General features: G+C 41.3%; 1 protein-coding gene across 1 annotated transcript in view; it reads left to right on the top strand.

Moving 5' to 3' along the window:
• Positions 1–678: 678 nt before the first annotated feature.
• The window catches only part of IQGAP2 (IQ motif containing GTPase activating protein 2), a 221,467-nt gene continuing 198,532 nt past the window's right edge, over positions 679–23,613 (top strand). The window contains exon 1 of the mRNA XM_054715155.1: positions 679–779. Coding sequence (XP_054571130.1) covers positions 715–779 — 65 coding nt within the window. The 5' untranslated portion in view covers positions 679–714. The remainder of the gene's footprint in view (positions 780–23,613) is intronic.

Raw genomic sequence — 23,613 nt, 5'->3', positions numbered from 1 at the left:
AATGGGGAGGCTGCCTTCTCTACAGAAAAGCAAAGATGGAGCATGGACGTTTGTAAACTAGGCTTGTGTTGGAATAAAGAGGGTGGGATTGAAGATTCTCTTTACTTGCTGTATCCATTGCTTTTTGCTTCTGGATAGCTGTTGACCAGGAAGGTTAGTCTCAGAAAGGCTGAGAAATAAGTGAGGGAGAAATTTTAGAGACTTTGGCATCTGTAAAATAGGATTTGGGTTGGCTGGGAAGCCTTCATTCCTTCTAGGAGTGGGAAAACACAGGTCTTTGTAGATTCTTTGTTCAATAACTGAATTTTCAGGATGGTCCCAGCTGAGCCACTGGACCAATTCCGCAAGCTTGTGAATGGAAGTTGTTTTAAGTAGACCATGGTCTCATTGATTTGAGGTTGTCTAACTCCTATGGCATCATGATTGTGAAATCTGATAGCTGTTCTCATTCTGTTATTTAGTAATGTCAACCTGTACTTTAGTATTGCTTTTTGTGTGTGTGTGTGTTAGAGATAATATAATATTGTAAAATTCAAAGCAAATTTGTTTCTCTGCTTAGCATTACAGTACCCCTGTGTCTCAATGTTGAACTGCATGTGAGTTGTCTAGTTGATTGTCTCAGGTGTTTAGCTGGTGAACGCTGTCCTGACAGTAATGTGATGTTATCCTCTGTTTCCAGCCATTGTGGATGATGAAAGGCTCTCTGCAGAGGAGATGGATGAGAGGCGGCGGCAGAACATCGCTTATGAATATCTATGCCACCTAGAGGAAGCCAAAAGGTGAGATCCAGACTTGGGCTATTTGTGTACCTTCTCTTGGAGATAAACTTTGGGGTGCTATCCTTTTAACAACTCATCTGCACTCTTGTTGGTCGGAGGGTAACGGGAGAAGAGCTGCCTGTTTTTTGTAAATGATCAAGCAGAATTGAGAAATAGGTTCTACCACAGCCAAGGCCAAGGCACCAGGGAGACAACTGTTCCTTTTCCTTCTTCAGAGCCTCCCAGGAAATCTCTGGGCACGTTGCAGATTACTTCAAATTTCTCATCTCACTCGCTTGGATGTGGGGGAGCAGCAAAGACTTAAATTAACTCCCTTTCCCCCGGAGCTTCCTCAGATCTTTCCCCCACCTTTACCCCAATGGTTATAAATGCCCAATAGGACAACAGCATTTTGGACTAAAGTCCATTGGTCACTAAGCTAGAGGGTAGGTTTATGACAGCAATCTCCTTTTTAGTTCATGGGTGTGTGACTACTTAGGAAATGTTCTCTACACTCACATGGACTCTTAGACTCCTTAGATTGTAAGTAAATGTTGGGTTCTCCAAGGAGAAAGTGCAGATAAAGAAGGTATTTGCACTTCGGCTTCCGTGCCAGAGGAATCAGAACTTTGTCCTTTGCATACTGCAGTGCTCCTAGGACATGAGTTAGATTCCGGTTAATGGTTTGGTCTGTATTGGAGCAACATGATTGTTCCACAGACAAATGGCATATTCCAGCTCTCTTATCTATAGAGAAAATAAACATTTAGTTAATGGTCATTGGTGTTAATTACCTCTGATCACTAATAAATAGCTATCTACAGAGCTAGAAGAATGAGGTTTTTTTTTTTGTCAATGTTGTGTAGACCATTTAGTAACCCATGTGCTAATTTGGCTTCAGAAATGTTTAAAAGAACATTTCCCAGGGTTGTTTCATATTTTAACAGTGTCTTGTAACTCTAAGCTCTAAAGACTACGTTTTAAAGGTTATTTAACATGTCTTTGAAATCTACAGCTAGGTTGCAGGTCACTGAAGACTCATTATTAGTCTAAGATGATTAAAAACATGCTTTTAGTCAAGTTGCTAAAAAGATAAGGAGAGTGATTCGTAAACATTCAAAAATCAACATGCTTTCAATGAAAAAGTTTAGGAGAGTTAGTAGAGACTAACTAAAATCAAGAAGGTGTAAGTGTTCTGTAAACTGTAGTGCCAGTCAGGTGTATAGTTATAACATGAGCACAGTTTGCTCCTGAATGTATCAGAGTTGTATCATTATAGCTGGAAAGCTTGTCATATTCTTTAGCGTTATTAAAATTATGTAGTTGAATTTTGTTTTAGAAAAGTCGACGTAACAATTAGCCCAGGTTCTTTGAAGAAAGCTTCCTTAGAAATAGTTTCATTGAAAGAAAAGATTATATACAGTTGTTCCTCTTAGTTTTTATAAATTTATTTTAAGGAGATTTTGAAAAATATGTACTTATGAATCTTTTATGGAGATCTGAACACTTTTTGTGACTTTCAGGAAAGCTGGTTTTTGGTCATAGGGTATGTAAAAATTACGTGGCTATTAATAGATGTTGCTATAATTTCAGAAAGCATAGTATACAGAATTCTGACAATGTTTATGCCTTAGGATTTTGTCATACTGAATTTATTATAGTACGTGCTTATGTCTGTGTTCATATGACTATAGTTGGCTTAGAATATTGAGTTTGTGCTAAATGGTACACTTAGAATATGTAAGTTTAGCCAGGAATTCTTTATTGTTTCTTATTTCAGTTGAACTGACTTACATGTACTTTAACTAGAAATGTGTTGGTTCTATCTTTGTGCCTCTTTTCTTTCTTCCCAGAAGTGAGAACTGGAAGGATTTCTAGTTTATATGTATTAAAAATTCATAATTATAATAGTTTACATATCTTTAACTTTGATTTTATTAATTTCAAGATTCTGTGATAATATCCTTCCTTTGGGGGTTATATTGCTACCAACATTAAAGAAATAAAAAGGACAAATACTATGAATAATTATATGCCAGCAAATTACAAAACCTAGGTGAAATGGACAAATTCCTGGAAAGACACAAACTACCAAAACTCAAGAAATAAAAAATCTGAATAGACTTATAACAAGTAAAATGAATGTTAGTAATAATAATAAATTTCCCACTCTTACAAAAAAATGTAAGAGAGGAGACTTCCCAACTTATTCTATTGAGACCAGATACCAATATCTTTGTCTAGTTTTGGTATCTGATACTAAAATCAAATAAACATACCTCAGGAAAACTATAGATCAATATTCCTTATCAATACAAATACAAAAATTTCATTAAAACACTAGCAAACCAAGTCCAGCAGCATATAAAAAGGATTATACACCACCAAGTGGGATTTATTCCAGGAATACAAGCTTAGTTGAACCCCAAATGCAATTAGAACAATTCATTGGAGGAAAAAGTCTTTTCATATACAAAAATTGTCTTAAAATGGATTGTTAATGTAAATGTGAGAACCACAACTATACATTTCTTATAGGAAAACATAGGAGTAAATCTTTATGACCTTGGGTTAGGCAATGGTATCTGAGACTTAACACCAGAAGCATGAGCACAAAAAAGAAAAATAAATTAGACATTATAAAAAATAAACCTTTCGATTTAAAAGATACTATCAAGACAGTGAAAAAATGCTTAACCATCAGTCATTAGGAAAATGCAAATCAAAACTACAATGAGATACCACTTCAAACTAGGATAGCTATAATAAAAAGGTTGATAGTAACAGATGTTTGCAAGGATGGAAAGAAATTGGAACTTTCATACATTGCTGGTTGGATTGTAAAATGGTGCAGTAAACAGTCTAGCAGCTCCTCAAAAAATTAAATACTGAGTTACCAAATGATCCAGCAATTCCATCACCAGGTATATACCCAAGGAAATAGAAAACCTATGTCTATGTCCATATAGAAACCTGCACAAAATGTTCACTGAAACATTATTCATAAGAGCAAAATTGGAAACAACTCAAATGTCCATCTACTGATGAACGGATGAACAAAATGTGGTATATCCATACAATGAAACATTATTTGGCTATAAAAAATGACATTAGCAAATCAAATCTAGTAATGTATAAGAACTATATAAATCACAAGTGAGATTTATCCCAAGTATGCAAGGCTGGTTCAACATTTGAAAATCAATTAATGTGATCCATCGCATCAACAGGTTAAATAAGAAAAATAACATAATTATATCAGTAGATGCATAAACACCATTTGGAAAAAAAAAATCCAATACCTATTTATGAGAAAAAATATTTAGTAAACTAGAAATGGAGGGGAACATCCTCACCTGGAGAAAGGCTGTTTTACGACAAACCTACAGCTTACATCATATTTAATGGTGAGAAACTCAAAACTTTCCCACTAAGATCGGGTACAAGGCAAAGATGCTTCCTCTCACCACTCCTTTCCAGCATTATACTGGAAGATTTAGCTAATGCAATAAAATAAGAAAAGGGAACAAAAAGTATACTTATTGGAAAAGAAGATAAACTATTTTTGTTCACAGGTGACATGATTATGTGTCTCTCACCTCGATGTTTCTCTCTCTTTCTCTCTCTTTTTCTCTCTTTCTCTTGCCCCTCCCTTCTACTCTCTCTCTCTCAAAAAAAAAAAAAAAATCAATTGGAAAAATATCCTTGGGTGAGGATTAAAAAAAAAAAACCAGCAAGTTATTTTGTAGATATTGACAACCTGTTTTAAAAGTTTATATGGAGAAGCAAAAGAACCAGAATAGCCAACACAATATTGAAGGAGAACAGGGTTGGAAGCCCCAACTTCAAACTTATTATAAAGCTTCAGTAATCAAGATAGTGTGGCACTGTTGGAAGAACAGACAAATAGATCAATGGAACAGAATACAGAGCCCAGAAATAGACCCCAGTACATATAGTAAATTGATTTTTTTTAAAGGAGCAAAGCAATACAATGGAACAAAGATGGTCTTTTCAATAAACGGTGCAGGAACAACTGGACATCCACATGTGAAAAATGAATCTAGACACTAACCTTAATACCTTCACAAAAATTAACTCCAATAGATCAGACACATGTATAAGATACAAAACTATGGAACTCCTTAAAGGTAACAAAAAAAGAAAACCTAGAACTTAACTATGGCAATGGCTTTTAACATATAGCACCAATGGCATGATTCATGAGAGAAAGAATTGATAAGTTGGGCTTCATTAAAATTAAAAATTTCTTTTCTACAAAAGACAAATGTCAAGAGAATGAAAAAAGCTGCAGACTGGGAGAAAGGACTGTTACCCCGAATATATAAGAACTCTTAAAACCCATCAATAAGAAAATAACCAGATTTAAAAAATGGGCCAAAGATTTTACCAGACACCTCATCAAAGAAGACATACAGATGGCAAATAAGCATAGGAAAGAGTGCTCCATGGTCTGTGTCATCAGGAAAATACAAAATAAAGCAACAATGAGATATCACTAAACACCTATAAGAATAGCCGAAATCTAGAGCACGGACAACACCACCTGCTAGCAAGGATGTGGAGCTATAAGCGCTTTCATTCATTGCTTGTGGAAATGCAGAATGGTACATCCACTTTGGAAGGCAGTGTGACAGTGTCTTACAAAGCTAAACATACTCTGACTATATGGTCCAGCAATTGTACTGTTTCTCTTTACCCAACAGAGTGAAGGCTATGTCCACACAAAAAGTTGTACGTGGATGTTTATAGAAGCTTTTTTCATAATAGCCACAACTTTAAAGCAACCAACATGTCCTTCAATAGGTGAATGGATAAATAAACTATGGTACATCCAGAGAGTGAAATACTATTGATCACTAAAAAAGAAATGAGCTGCTGAAACCGGTTTGGCTCAGTGGATAGAGCGTCGGCCTGCAGACTCAAGGGTCCCAGGTTCGATTCCGGTCAAGGGCATGTACCTTGGTTGCGGGCATATCCCCAGTAGGGGGTGTGCAAGAGGCAGCTGATCGATGTTTCTCTCTCATCGATGTTTCTAACTCTCTATCCCTCTCTCTTCCTCTCTGTAAAAAATCAATAAAATATATTTAAAAAATAAAAAATAAAAATAAAATAAAAAATAAATGAGCTATCAAGCCATGCAAAAAGAAAAGACAAAGAGGAGCCTTAAGTGCATATTAAGAAGTGAAAGAGCCTGGCTGGCGTGGCTCAATGGTTGAGCATTGACCTATGAACCAGGAGGTCACGGTTCGATTCCTGGTCAGGGCACATGCTCAGGTTGTGGGCGCAATCCCCAGTGTGGGGTGTGCAGGAGGCAGCCAATCAGTGATTCTCTCTCATCATTGATGTTTCTATCTCTCTCTCCCTCTCCCTTCCTCTCTGAAATCAATAAAAATATATATATAAAAAAAAAAAGAAGTGAAAGAATCCCATCTTGAAAAGGCCACATACTGTATGATTCCAGCTATAAGACATTCTTGAAAGAAGCAAAACTATGGACACAACACATCAGTGATTGTGGGAATGAAGTTGAATAGACAGATCTAGAGGTTTTTTAGGGCAGTGAAAATACTCTGTATGATACCACGATAGGTAAATATTATTATATATTTGTCCAAATCCATATAATGTATAACACCAAGATGAACTATAGTGTAAACTGTGGTCTTTGGGGGATTGGGATGTGTTCATGTAGGTTCATCAGTTATAACAAATGTTCCACTCTGGTAGGGGATATTGATAATGGGAGATACTATGCTTGTGTGGGGGCAGGAACATATGGGAAATCCACTTAAATGTATTTATTGATTTCAGAGAGGAAGGGAAAGGGAGAGAGAGATAGAAACATCAATGATGAGAGAGAATCATTGGTTGGGTGCCTCCTGCACGCCCCCTACTGGGGATTGAGCCCACAACCTGGGCATGTGCCCTTGGCTGGAATGGAACCTGGGTCCCTTCAGTCTGCAGGACGATGCTCTATCCACTGAGCCAAACCAGCTAGGGCAGGAAATCCATTTATATGAAATGTCCAGAATAGGCAAATATTTAGATACAAAAAATAGATAGTTGTTGCCTAGGGCTAGGGGATAGGTGGATTGGGGAGTGATTGGTAATGGGTATTGAGTTTCTTGTTGCAGGGACAAGAAGGTTCTAAAAATGACTGTAGGATGGTTTCATGATTCTATTAAGTGTACTAAAAACTACTGAATTACATACTTTAAAAGGATGAATTGTGTGGCATATAAATTATATCTCATTAAAGCTGTCTTTCAAGTTCCTTTGATCAGACTGATTTAGAGAGGAAAATAGTAAAGCTGTGAAATAAGATTAAGTAGTATGGAGCAGATAAAATGCAAATAGAAGGTACTCCTAAGATACGTGAGGTATCTAAACACTATTCATTTTACAGATTTTTTTGGAGCATCCATTGTAGGGTCATCTTGGGACCTGGAGATCAAGCAACTAATAATGTTATGCTCAGAAAAGTTCACTATTTGGTTAAAGCTTTTACTCAAGAGTTTCAGATTCTTTCCTTCACTTTTGTTTGTTCTGTTAATCTCTCTGTAATGCATACGTGACCATCTCTCTGTTTCTAGCCATCTTCGTCCTAATATCTCTCAGATGCTCACCTCTCTATCCCACCACCAAATTACTGAAGGCTTTTAACATCTCTTGCTAGATTACTGCAGTAGTCTCTAATTGGTTTCCACATTTCTCTGGTCCCCTTCAGTCTTTTATCTGTATCATAGTCAGATGAATCTTTTCAAAACCTGATCTGTTGTGGCTAATTACTTCTTAGCACTCTTAGGATAAAGACCTAGCTTATTTATAGGCTCCACATAATCCAGTCCTCACAGCCTCTCCAGTTTCCTGTCGTGCCCCGTTCTCTGTTCTATATTCCAGCCACACTGACCCCCTTTCATTTCCATGTTCCCTCCCACACAGGACCTTTTCCTATTCTTTATCTCGTCAGACTCTGCTCAGTGTTCAGATCGCAGCTCACTTTTTCAGTGAGTCCTTCTCTCCCTGACATCCCCATCTAGGTCAAATAAATATACACCTATTACATAAGCTCTCATGACATCAGATCCTTCACATATTTGAATGAATTACTTAATGCTCAGCCTTGGATTATCATTTGTTACTAATAAGGATTTATTGTACTCCATTTCTCGCGTTTTGGTTCTCTTGGAGGTAACAAGTAGGATATTGATTTAGATTCATGGTAGACAGGATTCTGGGTGATTTGACTAGACTATCAGCCCAGAGGTAAAATTTAACCATTGTCTCAATGGAAAATTTTATATTGCAGTTAGGTGATACAAGTCTTTCTTGCCTTATATGTAATGGGTTATGAAGCTAAGAATCCTAGATAATTTAATGATACCACAGTGAATTAGAATATATCCAGAGAATGGCATAGAATATTTCCCAGTGAATGAATGAATGAAAAGAGGTCGAGGTAACCTGTGTATTAATATGATTTATGGCTGAAATTATTGCTCATAGTTTATAAAATTATGAAGCCTGTGCATATAGATTTGTTACGTATCAAAGTACTAATATTAAGGGCAAGGAAGGGCAAATGAAAAAGGCATACTTTTATGGCCAAAAAAGAGAGAAAATTGTTTTGTAAAGTGACTCTGCACCCTAGGGGTGTGTTCCTCCTCCACAGGCTAAAGGGTTTAGATGATGTCATGAAGAGCTAATCATAATTGCGTTGGGAGGCAGAGCATGTCTGGCATATGTATTAGTTATCCTTGACTGTGTAACAAATTACTCTAAAACTTGGGGGCCTAAAACAACAAACATGAATGTCATGATTTTGGAGGGTCAGGAATCTGGGCTTCGCCGTGGGTCCTCTGGCTCTCAGTCCCACACAAGCTTCGGGCAAGGCAGCCGGGCTCCAGGCTCACTCGTGTGGAGTTGGCAGGATTCCGTGCCTGTGGGCGTTGGGACGGGGGACTTCATTTCTCGCTGCTGTTGGCCAGAGGCTTCCCTCCGTTCCTTTGACCTATGGGTCTCTCTGTAGGGCAGCTCCCAACATGGCAGCGGCTTCTGTCAGAGGGCGCCAACGAGACCAAGAAAGGGCAAGTAAGATGGAGGCCAGAGTCTTTCTGTAACCTGTTCTCAGAAGTGGCACTCCAGAGTCTGGTGCATTTTATTCATTAGAATCAAATTACTAAGTCCAGCCTATGCTCAAGGGGCAATTATATAAGGGCATGAATTCAAGAAGGCTGGGCCACCTGGAGGCCACCTTAGAAGTTGCCTCTTACATGGTGTGTACATATCCTTTTGAAATTGACCCAGGAAAGTGTATTTTGGGGGGGGCCAGGTGAGGGGTGGGGGATGGAAATCCTTTTTGTTACTGTCAGAAACCAAATCAGGTCTATTATGGTACTAAGATTATATTTATGCTGTGATATTTTTAATTGTGAGCTTTTTAAGCTAAGCTTTTCGTCCCTCTACCATTTTAAATAACACGAAGTGGACTTGTAGGTAGGCCCTGAAAGCTAAGTTGATAGTTTCTTTGCTGTGGTGATTTTGCTGAAATGAGGTTGTGTAGACAAGTCTGCTACTCATATGAGCTTGGAAGTTTCTCTCGGATGCCAGAAATTCCACTGTTTAAATTATAGGAGTTAATTGTCTAAAGGAATTAGTACTGCTGAGTAGATTTCACGTTAGCTCTGCAAAATACGTTTGAATGATGAAAATTAATCTATTTTATGAACTTCCTTTGTTTAGACTTTTAGGACAACTGTGCAATTTTAAGGTAGAGAGTTCTCTTTGGGAAAACTCTGAATTGAGGAAGGAAATCCAACTGCAGCTATTATGAAGGTCAGGGGATGGGAGAGGGATCTTGGCAAGAAATGGAGAGGGAATTTGTAAATCACAGTCGAGCGAATAGTTATGAATGAGGCTGCTATTGTTTCCCAAGGAAAGTTCCTGAAATATGATATTCCTTTTTTTTTTTTAAAGGAAAGAGAAAATGCATACAAATCTTGTGCTGTGCTTACTTTTTCTGTCCTACCTCTGAAAATAAACAAAGCAAAAAAGCCTTCCCTTGCTGATGGGCTTGTTTAGAAATATTATCTTCAAAGGGCTTCTTATGTGAGCCAAGCTGCTCTTTGTATTAGTGAGCCCGGGACAGTTTTGTATGCGCTCTAGAAAGGAAACAAAACACGGGTGTGATTCCTTTTGTTTCAGTGCTTACAACTCAGATACCAAAAGGACACCTCATTGATTAGATCAAACCTCAGGCTCTGGCCTTACCTGGTTCAGTTAGGTGCTGCATCACAGCGTTTTCATCAACGACAGACCACGTGTACCATGGTGGTTCCATAAGACTGTACACAGTGGAGCTGGAAAATTCCTGTTGCTGCGTGCCTAGTGGCATCTGAGCCTTGGACATGTAGAGCAGCGGATTACTGTGTCTAGCAGTAGTAATGCTATGGCTAAAATTGCCGGGGGCACTCACCTGTGTGGTTCCACAGACATCTCCCCTTTCTAAACCAGTGCTAACACGGGACTGAACTTGTGGTTTTCATTATGATTGCAAGATGCCCTTTAGTGATAGCCATTAGGAAGTTCTGAAGAAAAAAAAAAAAGAGTTTACTACTTACAGGGCCCTGGAGCTTACAAGGTACTCCAGGGGGCACATGTCAAGGTCGAGGGCAAAGAAATACATAGTGCAGGAGCCTGGGGTTCTGATTTTATTGGGATTGGGGGTAGGAGATGGCTGGGGATTCCTGGGCTCTTATTGGTGAATTTAAAACAGAAGAGTGGGAATTTACAGCATGGGAAAGGGAAAAACCTAGTAGCCCAAATGGTCAGTTATCAAAATCAACCACGATCTTTAAAACAAAGGTGCCTCAGTGGGGTGCAGGGGTGCCGCCTGCCTCTTTATCTGGTGTGTGGCTGGCAGTGTATTTATTCTAGATGGTCTTCCTTGAAGTGGATGCCTTGCCAATCAAGACTAAAATCAGGCACTTGCATTACAGAAAGAAAAGCCATCTGTCGGGGCTGGTGTAAACAAACCCCCTCACGGCCAGCCTAAGGGAAGTACAGCACATCCAATTACAGCCCTAGGCTATCCCTTCTAGGTTTGTGTCAGGGTGCTCACAGTGTTCCCAACAATGAAATCTGCCCACAGCCGAGTGAATTTCTCAGGACACATCCCCATCGTTAAGTGGGTGTGTGACTGCAGTGAATTCGAGAATTGGATTTGAAAGAAGTGTTTCAAATGTTTCAGCAAGTGAGACCCCATTGAGTGTGGATTGGCTTAACACTGAGTATTTGTGATTACTTTAAGAAAAAATCTTATGACTGGGAAATTCTTTAGAGAATCCACTGGATTTCCTCTATGCCCTGGGACTTCCCTGTCCTCATATCCAAGTTTGCTGGCCAGGGCTGTGCTCATAAGCCGTGCTGATAGAAACTTGGAATTTGGAGGAAAATATCTTTCTTAGTAATCAACTCATTAAGTGAGACATGTCATTGCTCTATTAATGAAATTTTAAGGAATTCTTAACTGCATTTTCTAAGCATAAATAGTTTTGCTGTTTCTATGGTAACTGCATTTTTCTCCTTGCTCTCTCACTGCCACTGACCTCACCTCTGCTGTCCAAGGAAATAAGATGAAGTGTGGGGTTGTTCTGTGCAGCGGCTGGCAGGCTGGTGACATAGGGGGCATAGCTGGGTTGAGAGCAGGGGTCCTTCTCAGGGTTTGGCTCCTGGGTGAGCTTGCCCCGGGAGAACCATATGCCAGAGAGGTCTAGGACCTTTTTGGCAGGCCAGGGCCTGTCACACCACAGGGGACATCCCACCAGAAGGGACAGGGAGTAACCTTCAAGGAGAATGGGGTCATCAGGTGTAGCCTGGGAGAGGATGAGATGTGGTCTTAATGGGCGTCTCCATGGCACCCAAGGAGATATGGTACCAGCTAGGCAGGCTCTGGTGCTTGCAGCTGGGCCTCGTGGGAAACGTTGGTACTGAGGTCCAGCTGGGTGGTGACCAGGAATTGTGCCATGGAGCCTGGAGTAAAAGGGTCAGATATTATGGATCTAAAGGGAGAAGTCACAGCATTTGGCAAGGGATTGGATATGGAGAACAGACATTGGGAGGTCAGATGCTTTGGGACAGATCCAGGCACTGCTTATCTGACTCAGGGGGACACATGGTGTGGTCTCCATCAGCTGAGCCTGCCGTTGGGAGACTTTTTGATCTTAGTTTCACATATTTTGTATCCTAGCCTTGGGTATGTGTTGGACAGGTACCAGTCAGCTGTGATCTGACAGATAAAAGCTTCACTTCTCAGAATGCTGGTATTTTAAAATAACTGATATTAATCATCTCCAGCCAAAGAGTTCATATGTGTTTCTCAGGCTCTTCGAAGTGGGAGAGCTGAGAGAGGTTTGGAATTTTCCATGATTTCAAATGTACTTTACTACAGAGGTTATCACATGATTGTCCATTCACCAGCCATGGTACCCGAGCACTCAACACAGAGTTATCCCCATTTTATAGGTGGAGAAACCAAATCCTGGAAAAACTTAAGTAATTTATCCAAGGTCACAGCCAACGGATGACTTTTCCAACCCAGGTCTGTCTGACTTCAAAGCCCGTGTGCTTCATAACTGACGCTCCCCGGTGTGTTTTGGTTGTGTCTGTATTGTAAATTCAAAACTTTGATTTTGGTGGTCTTGGTTTTCAGATGCTATATGGACTAACTTTGTCATGGCTCTTGGTCAGTTCTCACTACCTGAGATTTGGGGAAATTAGCACATTACTAGCCATTGTCATTTTTTGGTTTTCTTTTCCTTTTTCCTCCCCCCGTCTCTTTTCTGTTGCTTGCCTGTTGGTTTTTGTTTTAACTTGTCACTGTAACTGGTAGTTCTGGGAAGAATTTACCTTGTGTTCTCCCTCCCTTCCTTCTGTCTCTTTCTTTCTCTGTCTTTTTTCTATTAGTCTTTTAAAAATTTTGGTAGGAATTTGCGCTTTTCAGTGATGTAGACTTTATTTTCCCTTCACCCAAGATACTTTTTTGGTGCTTCTTCTTGATTAACTCTGATTTCTACATTCAATTTATCCATTGTCTTTTTGGTTCTGCCACTATTAGGACTGGGTTGGAAGAATGCTTTGCTTTTTTGTTGAGACATCAAAAGGTATGAATAGCAAACACCGCAGAGGTTTCTTCCTTCCTGTATGAACCTCACCACCAGATGCTGCTCCATGCTGAGATGCTGAAAAGTCATAAAAAAAGTGTCATTTTTCAAGGCGTAGAGGGACTGGAAGGGGAGGACTGGCCGGGGGAAAGCATTTGTACAGGTTTTGTCACAGAATGATTTTTTTTCTTCCATTTGTAGAGTGGACAATGTTCTTCCATTGCTCTTTTGGTCTGAACACTTATTTTCCTCTAACAGAGTGCAAATCCCCATTTTGTGTATGGGTACACCAAAGCTCAGGGAAGTTCATCAACTCGTAATCCATGGAGTTAGTGGTAGATTTGGGATTAGAAGAAAGGTCTCCTGACTGACAATTGCTCTTTCCTCTCGTGATTCTCTCTAAGTCATGTTGATTGGAAAAAGTATTAGTAAGAAGATCAATGGTGAAAAGATAAAAAAATAAAAACATTAAACTTATGTTGTTTGATAAATTCAATTTAAGTTTGCTTTTAGTTAAATATTGAATTCATAGCGTGGAGGGAGTTAGCCATTGTCATATATCTTTTATTTTTTTGCCAAGTAATTTGAATCTGTTTAAGTGCTAGGACAGGAATTCAAGAATGAACAGTTCTAGTCGTTTTCTTACTCTCCTCATTCAGTCTTGTTTGACTTAAATGTTTAGGTTTTGTTTTGTTTTTTTTTTTGCTTCAATAATTGTGATATACATGTTTCTGCCTCCGATATTTCACAGGACAAAAGTTGAGGCAGCTACGTCATCCGAGTGAGAGAGTGACTTTGGACAGTGATTCTCAAATTCATTCACCACCTGCATGGGGGTCACAGGGGTATTTGTGCAAATGCAGGCTTCTCATGTTCGCTCCAGTCCCTGCAAATCCATCTCTGTGAAGTGGGCTCTGGGGTCTGCATTGCAACAAATCGCTCGGGTAAACATCGATGCACACTGAAGTTCAAGTATTACCCTCTCAAGAGGGAAGGAACAGCATCTATGACTGATGCTGTCTCACAGCTCCAGCGTTTCTACGCCAGCTCAGATGAAAAGAACATGCGAGGGGGAGAGGAAGGATACTGAGGATTGTCTTGTGCTGAGGAGAGGAGGATGGGAGGATGGAGGAATGAAACAGCTGCTGTAGCGGAAATGATAGTGCATCAGCCAGGGTTGGATAGAAAGCCTGGGCAGTTTTTTTGTTTGTTTTCATTTTTACTTATTTATTTATTTTATTTTTGAGTGTAGTTGTATACAGTCTTATAATGTTTATATTACTTTCAGTTGTACAATATATCGATTCGGCATTTTTATACCTGACAATGTGGTCACCCCAGTTGTTCTAGTAATCACCTGTCACAGTGTAAACTTACCACAACATTGTTGACTGTATACCCCTTCCCTTTTCACCCATGCCTCTACCCCCAAGCCTGAGCAATTTTGAAGATTTTTCCTTGTGGAACCAATCAGCATGCTCATGTGAATTTTTCCAAAAAGATGAAAAAGGTGAGTGGGGTAACTAACTAGGCTCAGCAGTTGGCTCTTAGCTCTGACAAAGTCATGGAAACAAGGACCCTGGGGTGTTGATGTGAGCGTCGCTCACATGGGGCGGCCTTGAGGTCCCATCTGGATAAGAAAGGCTTGTGAAGCCAGATGAATAAGATGGAGTGGGGCAATGGATGGGGAATCAGGAACCACCTATGTAGAGTGGAGGATGAAGGGCAGGACCAATAAGATAAGGAAGTAGAGAAGTGGGTAAATAGAAAGCTACAGTCAGAGATTTGGAAACTTAGATCTCAAAGGTGGGGTATTTCTGGGAAGTGATAAGGTCCAAGGTGTGGTGGGGCTTGGAAGTGGTGAAGCCTTCAGATAGAGGAGGAATTCTTTAAGCAAGGTACATGCCCTTGACCGGAATCGAACCTAGAGTCCGCAGGCCGACGCTCTATCCACTGAGCCAACCGGTTTCGGCTCATCCACAGTCTTGAAGCCTCCAAGCAGGGGTCAGTGTGGGAGGAGCACAGTGATTGTGGCAAGGAAAGAGAGTCCTGGAGGTCAGGAAAAGAGGGACAAGGTTTGAGTGAGATAGGAGTGAGGTGGGGGGAGAGGACTTGGAACAGAGGTGATGGGACATGGCCTGGAAGAAAGAAAGTCCAACTAGAATGGTTATGACCCTACCTTCTTTGGGATGTGAGTTAAGGAAATTTGGGGAACGACCACCCCTGGCTTATGAGAGGAAAAGCCAGATTTCCACTAAGACAAGTAGGTGGGGAAAGTATAAACAAGAAGTTGAGAATATAGAAGAAGTACATTTTTACAACAGGTCAAGAGTTTCAGAGACTCATCAGAAGGAGTTGGTAGATTTGGAGTGTGTCTGAAGAGGAGTGAGATGAATTACTGTATCCAAGAGTGTTTAGGGTCAGCACGTCTATCAGAGTTAGTAGGGGACTGAAACCACTGCAAAAACAAGCCTAGATCCATTTAACTATGGTAGGGTGCCCATTAGAGATCTGCTGTTACTAATTTATTACTAATTCACTAGCTGTCCCTTACACTTTACGCCCATGTGACCCAGAATAGAAGTTTTATATCATGTTCCCGGCTATCTATGTGAGGAAGTGTGCCTGTGTGTCTAACTAAACAACAGAGATTCACAAAGCAGCACTTCACCTTACCAATGCAGCACGCTCTGACAATTACTGCTCTGTTCTACTTTATTTTCTCAGAAAATGCTGGTTGTGATCCATGCTGTTGATTTCATGAAGCACGCAGGGTTCAGCCTGCGGCTGGACAAACGTGCTGACACTGTCCTGAGCCTGCCTTGGTAATATACGAGGTGCTGTCTTCTGGTCATCTCTTGGTTGAAGAACATTAATTTGCTGTCTCTAGATCAGTGGTTCTCAACCTTTCTAATGCTGCGACCCTTTAATACAGTTCCTCATGTTGTGGTGACCCCCAACCATAAAATTATTTTCGTTGCTACTTCATAACTGTAATTTTGCTACTGTTAGGAATCGTAATGTAAATATCTGTGTTTTCCGATGGTCTTAGGCGACCCTGCTAGAGGTTCTCAACCTGTGGGTTGTGACCCACAGGTTGAGAACTGCTGGTGTAGAGCCTAAGACCATCGGAAAACACAGATATTTACATTACGATTCCTAACAGCAGCAAAATTACAGTTATGAAGTAGCAACGAAAATAATTTTATGGTTGGGGGTCACCACAACATGAGGAACTGTATTAAAGGGTTGCGGCATTAGAAAGGTTGAGAACCACTGCTCTAGATCATACTTAGGGGTCATTATATGGTCGGGCAGAAGCCAGGAAGTCAAGTTTGATCAAGTCTTTCCTGCTGAAAATCTTTACTGGATCCGCATTGCCAATAGGATGGAATGGCACCTCCTGCCTCGCACAGCAGCCCAGCCTGGTCTTACTCCTTTGTAGCCTTCCTGTGGTTAGTCATTCCCTTCTCGGTTTTGCCTTAGGTCCTTGTCCTGCTTTCATTGCACGTAATCCCGTTTATGGTAACTTTTACTACATGCTGTCCTTTCCCAGCTCTCAGGGAACTCTGACTCTGTACCCCCAGGGCCTGGTGCAGAGCGGGTAGGTAGATTTGCCTGAGTGCATGATGTAGTGATCACAGAAGTACATTGGAAGCAGAGGAAAGCTCTAAGAGGGTCAAAATGGAGAATTCATCAATGAGGTGAACTTGAGTTTATTCTCCCTTAATTTTCTTCCCATATTCACATTTGGAACAAAAATGAACTTGCTAACAGACATAAGGGAATACTAAGTGGCATGCAATGTACTCTCTCTTTCTTCTGTTTTTAATAAATTTTAATTGATTTCTTTTTAGATAGAGGAAGGGAGGGATTAGAGGAGAGAGAGATATATATATCAATTTGTTGTTCCACTTATTTATGCATTCATTGGCTGCTTTTTAAATATGCCCTGAGCAGAGATTGAACCTGCAACCTTGGTTGGTGTATGTGGACAATGCTCTAACCAATGGAGCGACCTCTTCTGTTTTTAGCTGTACGTGCACCCTCCTCACCTTTCTCAGGGTGAGTGGATCCTACAGCATCTTTGTGGGGAGAGGTTGTAGAGGAGGACTGGTGATACCAGCCACTCCATCCTCTGCCTCTGATCTCTTGCTTTGTCTATGAAGTTAAGTAACCAGAAAGGATGCTGATAAAGTGGTGATCAGAAAGTCACCTCTGCTGAGTAGGCCTTTCTGTGGGCAGCTTTTGTGCTTTTCTCTTACTTAATAAAGGACTTAATGATGGACTGTGACAAAATTGGCTGTCTTATTTTTAGAATCAATAGAGTTAAATTAAGACCTGTCCACAATCCTTAATTTTAGAAGGGTGGAGCTGAAGGGAGGAGGAGGCGGGTGGTACTAACATAGAGACGATGGAAATGGGCCCAATATCAACATTTTAATACCCGGGACTAAAAACAGTGTCTCTACTGTGACGAAGGCCCGGAAGGATGCTCTCTTTCTACCCTGGCAAGCATCTTCTAAATTTCATTCACAGGAAGATTCATTGTGTACAGCTGCAGAAACAAGAGAAAATGCAGTCTTCTGGTTATCAGAGCAACGTTATGTAATAAAATGAGCAGGCTCAGTGTTTTCATTTGGCCTGGGCTCGAAGTTAGGTGTGGAGGTGACATGCTGATTTTGTTCTTAGTGTGTGAACCTCTGTTGATTCCCACCCGCCCCTGCCTCTGCTAGTACCTGAGTGACCTTGAGCAGAGCACAATCTCAATATCTCAGCCTCCTTCTTCGTGAGCTGGGTCCAGGAATACCTTTCACACCTACATCATAGCCTGATGATGTGAAAAGCAGGCTGAGAGTCGAGCCCTATATTGGTGTAAATTATCAAGAGTTGAAACATGGAACAAAATTGCCTCTTAAACGCCATTGTTTATTACAAAAACATTTTCAGTAGGTAGAAACAGCTGTGAGCCAGGCACCCCAGCTTAATTAGCGTCAAAGAATGTGTGCCTTCAGCAGCCTTTTATTGACACGTTTTGCGCATTACTTCCGTGTGGCATAAACAGAGGCGGAGTAGGTTTACGCGGGGAAGAATGAGTATCTGCGAACAAGCTGGGCTGGGCTCTTCTTTCTGTAAACAGTATTTTCCATTCCAAACGCAGGCCCCTCTTTTATAGCATGAGGAGAGGAGGAAATGGCTCTTTAAACCTGGACACACATGTTGATTAGTTATGCCCTTTTACAGTAGGGCATCCATCGAGGAAATACTTTGGTCACTGTTGGCAGAGCAAATCCAGGTTTTAAATATAATTCTTTACTGAAAAGTTCATCGTCTCCTCCAGGAAGAAAAATGCGGTTAGAAAGTGTTGACCCTTTGACCTGCCGCCGTGGGCAGGGCTGGAAGTTGGTCCCTGGCTGTTAGAGGTGACTTGGGCAGCAGGTAAACTGCACTCCCTTGAGTCAGGTGCACAAAGCTGCAGGTTTTCTCCTGCCGCCTGGAGCACGGAAACAGGACGGCACCTTTCCTGAAATCAGCCTCATTTAGGCTCACCTCAGTACCCGCCCCTCCCCACCTCCCCTCCACTGCCCCTTAGGTCGAGTGTAGATGAATGTCTGCTCTTCCCAAGACCAGTCTTAAAATTGTGTCTCCTTGCCTTAGTCCTGATGCCTCTTCTCCCCCCACCCCCAGGTCCACCCTATGTCAGTCAAGCAGAATTGGGGGGTTTGGGAAATGACTCCAAATAACAACTTTTTAGCCCTCAGAGGCCTGCCCGGAGGAGCTACGGGATGGGCAAGGGTTAAGGGAATAATAATAACAACAGCTTTTCCATCCTCCTGTGAATCCTTCTGGAGTTAGGAGCTATGACAGTTGTATTGAGGTAACAGGGGGCTGCAGTGTGGGCAGAGGGGAGAAGGCTGCCTGACGAAGGGCTGTCGGGACTGCAAGTTTTTTGAGGGCTGAGACTGTCTCATTGGTTACGGTTTCTTCTCCTGTTGTTCTGCAGGACATGTTTTCCAGCAGGTTCTTGTCAGAGGTGTGGCGGTTAAAATGACTTCCATCTTGGGCCCAGATGTGCCATCGGAGGGGCCTTGGCTTTGAAACCTAAGTTGAAGTTCAGCCCCAAAGAAAGAGCAAAGTCAAACTTCAAAGAATCCAAAATAGAGGATGTGATTTCATGTGCTCTAGAGGCTCTGGGGGCTGCTTCCCCCAGGTGCTCACTTTGACTTGGGTTTATATGAATAATGTAATCCAGCTGTTGTTACAGATGTGGGCAGGGCAGGTTGTGACAGGTGGCTCTGGGAAGCCCCTCAGGTAGTGTGGAATGTCTGGAGCTATGACTGGTCTCTCTCCACCTGCTTGACGCTCTTCTTCCCACGCTGAGCACCACGTGCGCATTCCTTTCGGGGTGTTTCTCCACCTCATTGGTGGGCATGAGAATATGGAGGGCGTTTTCTGCTCCACCCCATGAAACAGTGGCTAAGTGCATCAGGCTTAATTAAAAAAAAAAAGTTTTCATCTCTTCAGCACCCTAAGGTGGGATGCTAGTGGGCAAAGAGGCAAGAAAACTAAAGTAATTTTTAGAACCTAGGCCAGAATCCAGTTCTTCAGATGACAATGCTTCCTGTGTAAGTGTTCTTTTGTGGAATATTTTGAGCCCTTTTGATGTGTAAAGATTTATCACACAGCATGCATGCATATATACATGTACAACCAAACACTAGCTGTAATAGCTTTGAACTGTTTTTATATTAGTTGTAGGTCCTGATTCCCTATGGTGTAAGGAACGAATTTTCAGTTGCTACATTTTAATTGCAATAGTGAATAAACAACTCTTAGAATCTGTGTGTGTGTGTGTGTGTGTGTGTGTGTGTGTGTGTGTGTGTGAAAACTCCTAGTATTAACATGTGCAGTGTTTAGTTCTTAAAATCCTAAGTGTGGGGTCCTAGTGACTGGGGTTTTTATAGTCAGGTGTCTGTGTGGTCATAGGAGAAATGGCCAGAGTTGGGTGTCAGAGCAGCTCTGGGCAGATCCCTGAGCACCATTCTGCCTTCAGCCAGGCGCTCCTTCTCTTCAGTGCCCTCGGGTGGCTCCGTTCATATTCTCTGGCTTCTGGATTCAGAATTGGGGGTATGATCTTTTCCAATTGTTTTTTAGATCTTGAGTCTCAATTTTGAGTTTCTCATAGCCAAGTAGTAGGATTGTCAATGACTTTCTGAAAATATATGTACACTTTTTTGGGTTTATAACATTTTTGTAAAAACTTGGTCCTGTGCCCTGGCCATTGTGGCTCAGTTGGTTGAGTGTCTTCCCATGCACCAAAAAGTCACCGGTTCAATTCTTGATCAGGGCACATCCATGGGTTGCAGGCTCAATTCTCAGCAGGGGGCCTGCAGGAAGCAACTGATCAATGTCTGTCTGTCTGTCTCCCTCCCTCCCTCCCTCCATCCCTCCTTCCCTTCTTCCCTTTCTTCCTCTCTCTCTCTCTCCCTCTCTCCTTTTCCTTTTCTCTCTCTCTCAAATCAATAAAAAACATATTAAATAAAAAAGGAAAACATGGTCCTTAATGTTTAGATTTATCTTTTTCTCCCCTTAAAAATCCAGCCAAGGCCAAATTTGTGGGAGTTGCTATGGTAACTTTGGAGAATTTGAGAGTGGATACTAATTCAAAGACAAAGATGCTTGAATAGTAGATTGCATTTAAATATAGAGGCAGAATTAGCTTTGGTATAAAAATGTTCAGCTGAATCTCCATGGAAAGTTGACAAGGACAAAAAATACAAAAGGTTTATAGCTTGAACAGCTTATCATGGGAATTTTTAGCCATCTTTTAAGTAAAATAAATCTCATTTGGTTACAAGTTCATCCTATGCAGAAATAGTATCAGTTAGATTCTGCTCAGGTCTACAAAACATGGATTTAAAATTCTGCCCAGTTTATCTTCTCCCTCCAGTATGATTTTACCCATAGAAGATTAGCTTACAATGTGAGTTGTATTTTAGGATTATATTAATATACTGCTTTACGTTAAAATAAACTCACATTTCCCCCTGAAACATAAATTGCATCAATTTCATGCTCTGTGGCACAGTTATTAGCACCTTAGATGCTTCTTTCTGTTTGTCTTTGACTAAGTATTGCTGAACACCTATCAATTAAGTGCGTGGAAGTTTCTTAAATGAATATTTTGCCAATTATCTGAAATTTTATTGATCTTGGCAGCACAGAGAAATGTTCCAATTAAGTGATTAAAAAGAAAAACACAGTTGGGGGGTGGGAAAGGGGGTAAAAGGAGACATATGTAATACTTTAGACAATAAAGAATTTTTATAAAACCCACACCAATGCACAATAATATTGAATATAAACTATAATTAAATTTTTTAAAAATTAAAAATATTATTTAAATTAAGGGTCTTGAGATAGGAAATTTTCCTGGATTATCTGAGTGGGCCTCCCTGCAGTCACAGTTATCCTGGTGTGAGGAGAAGGCAGCCATGCCCAGAGGAGGGGACTCGAGTGATGTCACAATAATCTTAGTTATCTCAGTTCTCTACTTCTCAGAAATTAAATTTCCTGGCTTTCAGCTCTCAGAAAGTTTAGGGGTGTTCATTCTGTGTGAGGGCTGAGAATGGGAATACCTGGGTTGGGGTAGGGGACACACTTGCCAGACACTGTGTGTGTATGTTCTCCACTCTGTCCTGGTGAGGAGGCCACGTGGAGTGGCCCCTTGGAGAACCGAAAACCCAAAGCTGAACCAAAGCAATGAGTTAGAAAACACATAGGAAGACTCAAACACATGGAATGTGCCCCGTGATTCACAATTCAAAATGATGGAACCATATAGGGAAGCCCTACAGGGGGAGGGGAGAAGGCTGTAGCAGGCCCAAGAGGAAAGAAGGTCAGAGCTCTGCGGAGGTGCCAGCTCTTAGGAGCCTGGTCTCACATTTGGGGGGTCACCTTTTTCTAGGCACATGGCCTTGAATAATTACCAAACCTCTTTGGTTTCCTTGAATGATTACCAAACCTCTTTGTTTTCCTAACAGAAGTCCATTTTGGGGACTGCTGTGAGGACTAGAAGTAACAATGGATATAAAAACTGCTGTAGCAGTTTGCACACCGTTTCTTTAGGGACTTGGTGTCCAATGTTTGTCAGTTCCTAATCCCCCTTTAAATTCTTGTGAGTATGAGTTGAAAGGAAGGAGAAATTCCTGCTAGTGGTAATTATTTTACTCTTCAACATCAAACTATCCACGGCATTTGTGTCTTGTGTCTGTTAATCCCACCTAAATTCAAACCTTTATTCTTTTAGGGACTAAGAATTCTCTCTTTAAAGAATTATCAGTTGAAATTGCATTTAAATATAGAGGGGGGAAACAGTATATAGTGAATTCTATCTTTTAAGATTGGTGTGGGTGGTAGGGTAGGATCTAAGGGCTTCTCTGGTTCTGGATGACAAAATTATTCTGGTCTGCAAACATCCCAATTTAGGAAAAGGGAAGAGAAACTGAGATTCAGTAATTCATGTTTCTGGGATCTATCCTGTTTGTGTAACACACATTTTGGGGAGCAGTTTAAAGTTTTGTTTCAATCAGGGTGGCGTGAAGGTACAAGGTACATGTTGCCTCAGAGGAAGAGGCAGTCTGTCTGCTCTTTCCCTGTAATGCCAGGTGAATCCATCAGCCTGTGTTAGGAGGATTAGCCATCTGTTAGTTTCAAAGCAAGAGGCAAAAGTCTCTGCTTCCAGATTCTCTTGGTGTGTGGGTTTGGGCAGGATGGACAGGAGTTAGCAAATATCACATACCTTGAAAGGCAAGCTCCCAGCTAGGTTTCATGTTCATTTGTCACCTCCAGTCCCACAGCAGTCCTGTGACGTAGGCGTTATTGCTGACTTCAGTGAGGAAGCCAATGAGAACAGGTTCAGTAATCATTCAAGGTCACATGACGGGGAAGAGTGACCTCCAGATGTGAGGTCAGGCTTCTGAGCTCTCCTATCGTCTACGCTCCCTTCCAGCTGAGGCCTGATTCAGCTTCATTCCTCCCTCCCTCGTTGCCTCTTGGTGGCAGACTTGCAGGAAACCCCAGTGTCCACAGTTTGACCTGTGAGCAAGCTGTCCAGGAGATGGAATGCCTGGTGGGAGCAGAAAGGGCCCTTCATTTCTACCACCACGTGAGGTCCTTGCAGGGAGTGGCTCCCGTTCTGTGTTTTCTGGTTTAAACTAGAGTTTTGTCTTATAACCCTCACTCCTTGCTTTTCTGCCACTTCTTAGGTCAAGAGGTCACTTTGTAGGAAAACATCTTTTGCCCGTTAAGATGTCCTTTCATCTTTCTCTCTGACCTCTTCTACATACACTGTTTGAAAATAATACTCGATCTTGATAAAATTCAGTTGAGCCCATTAGAAGTTGAATTAAGCTATTGTTTTCCTGAGGACTATTTGACTCCAGTTCCTCCTGTCCCTTATCACCCCCACTCCCTTTCACACACATCCACACCCCACATCCACACCCCACATCCACATACTGCACACACACACCACCTATGGTCAAGACGACTTGGTTTAAAATGAGACTGTGTTCACCGGGCTGCAGGGAAATGTCTTAGCTCTTCACATGCTGTGTGAGGAGAGCTCTGTGAGCAGCCCACCCTGGTATTTCCAGTGTTTGCCTCAG

The sequence above is a fragment of the Eptesicus fuscus genome, chromosome 4 (assembly GCF_027574615.1).
Source record: "Eptesicus fuscus isolate TK198812 chromosome 4, DD_ASM_mEF_20220401, whole genome shotgun sequence".
In the NCBI taxonomy this organism is placed as follows: Eukaryota; Metazoa; Chordata; class Mammalia; order Chiroptera; family Vespertilionidae; genus Eptesicus; species Eptesicus fuscus.
The sequence above is the reverse complement of the archived record's forward strand: the minus strand, read 5'-3'. Positions and strand labels throughout refer to the sequence as shown.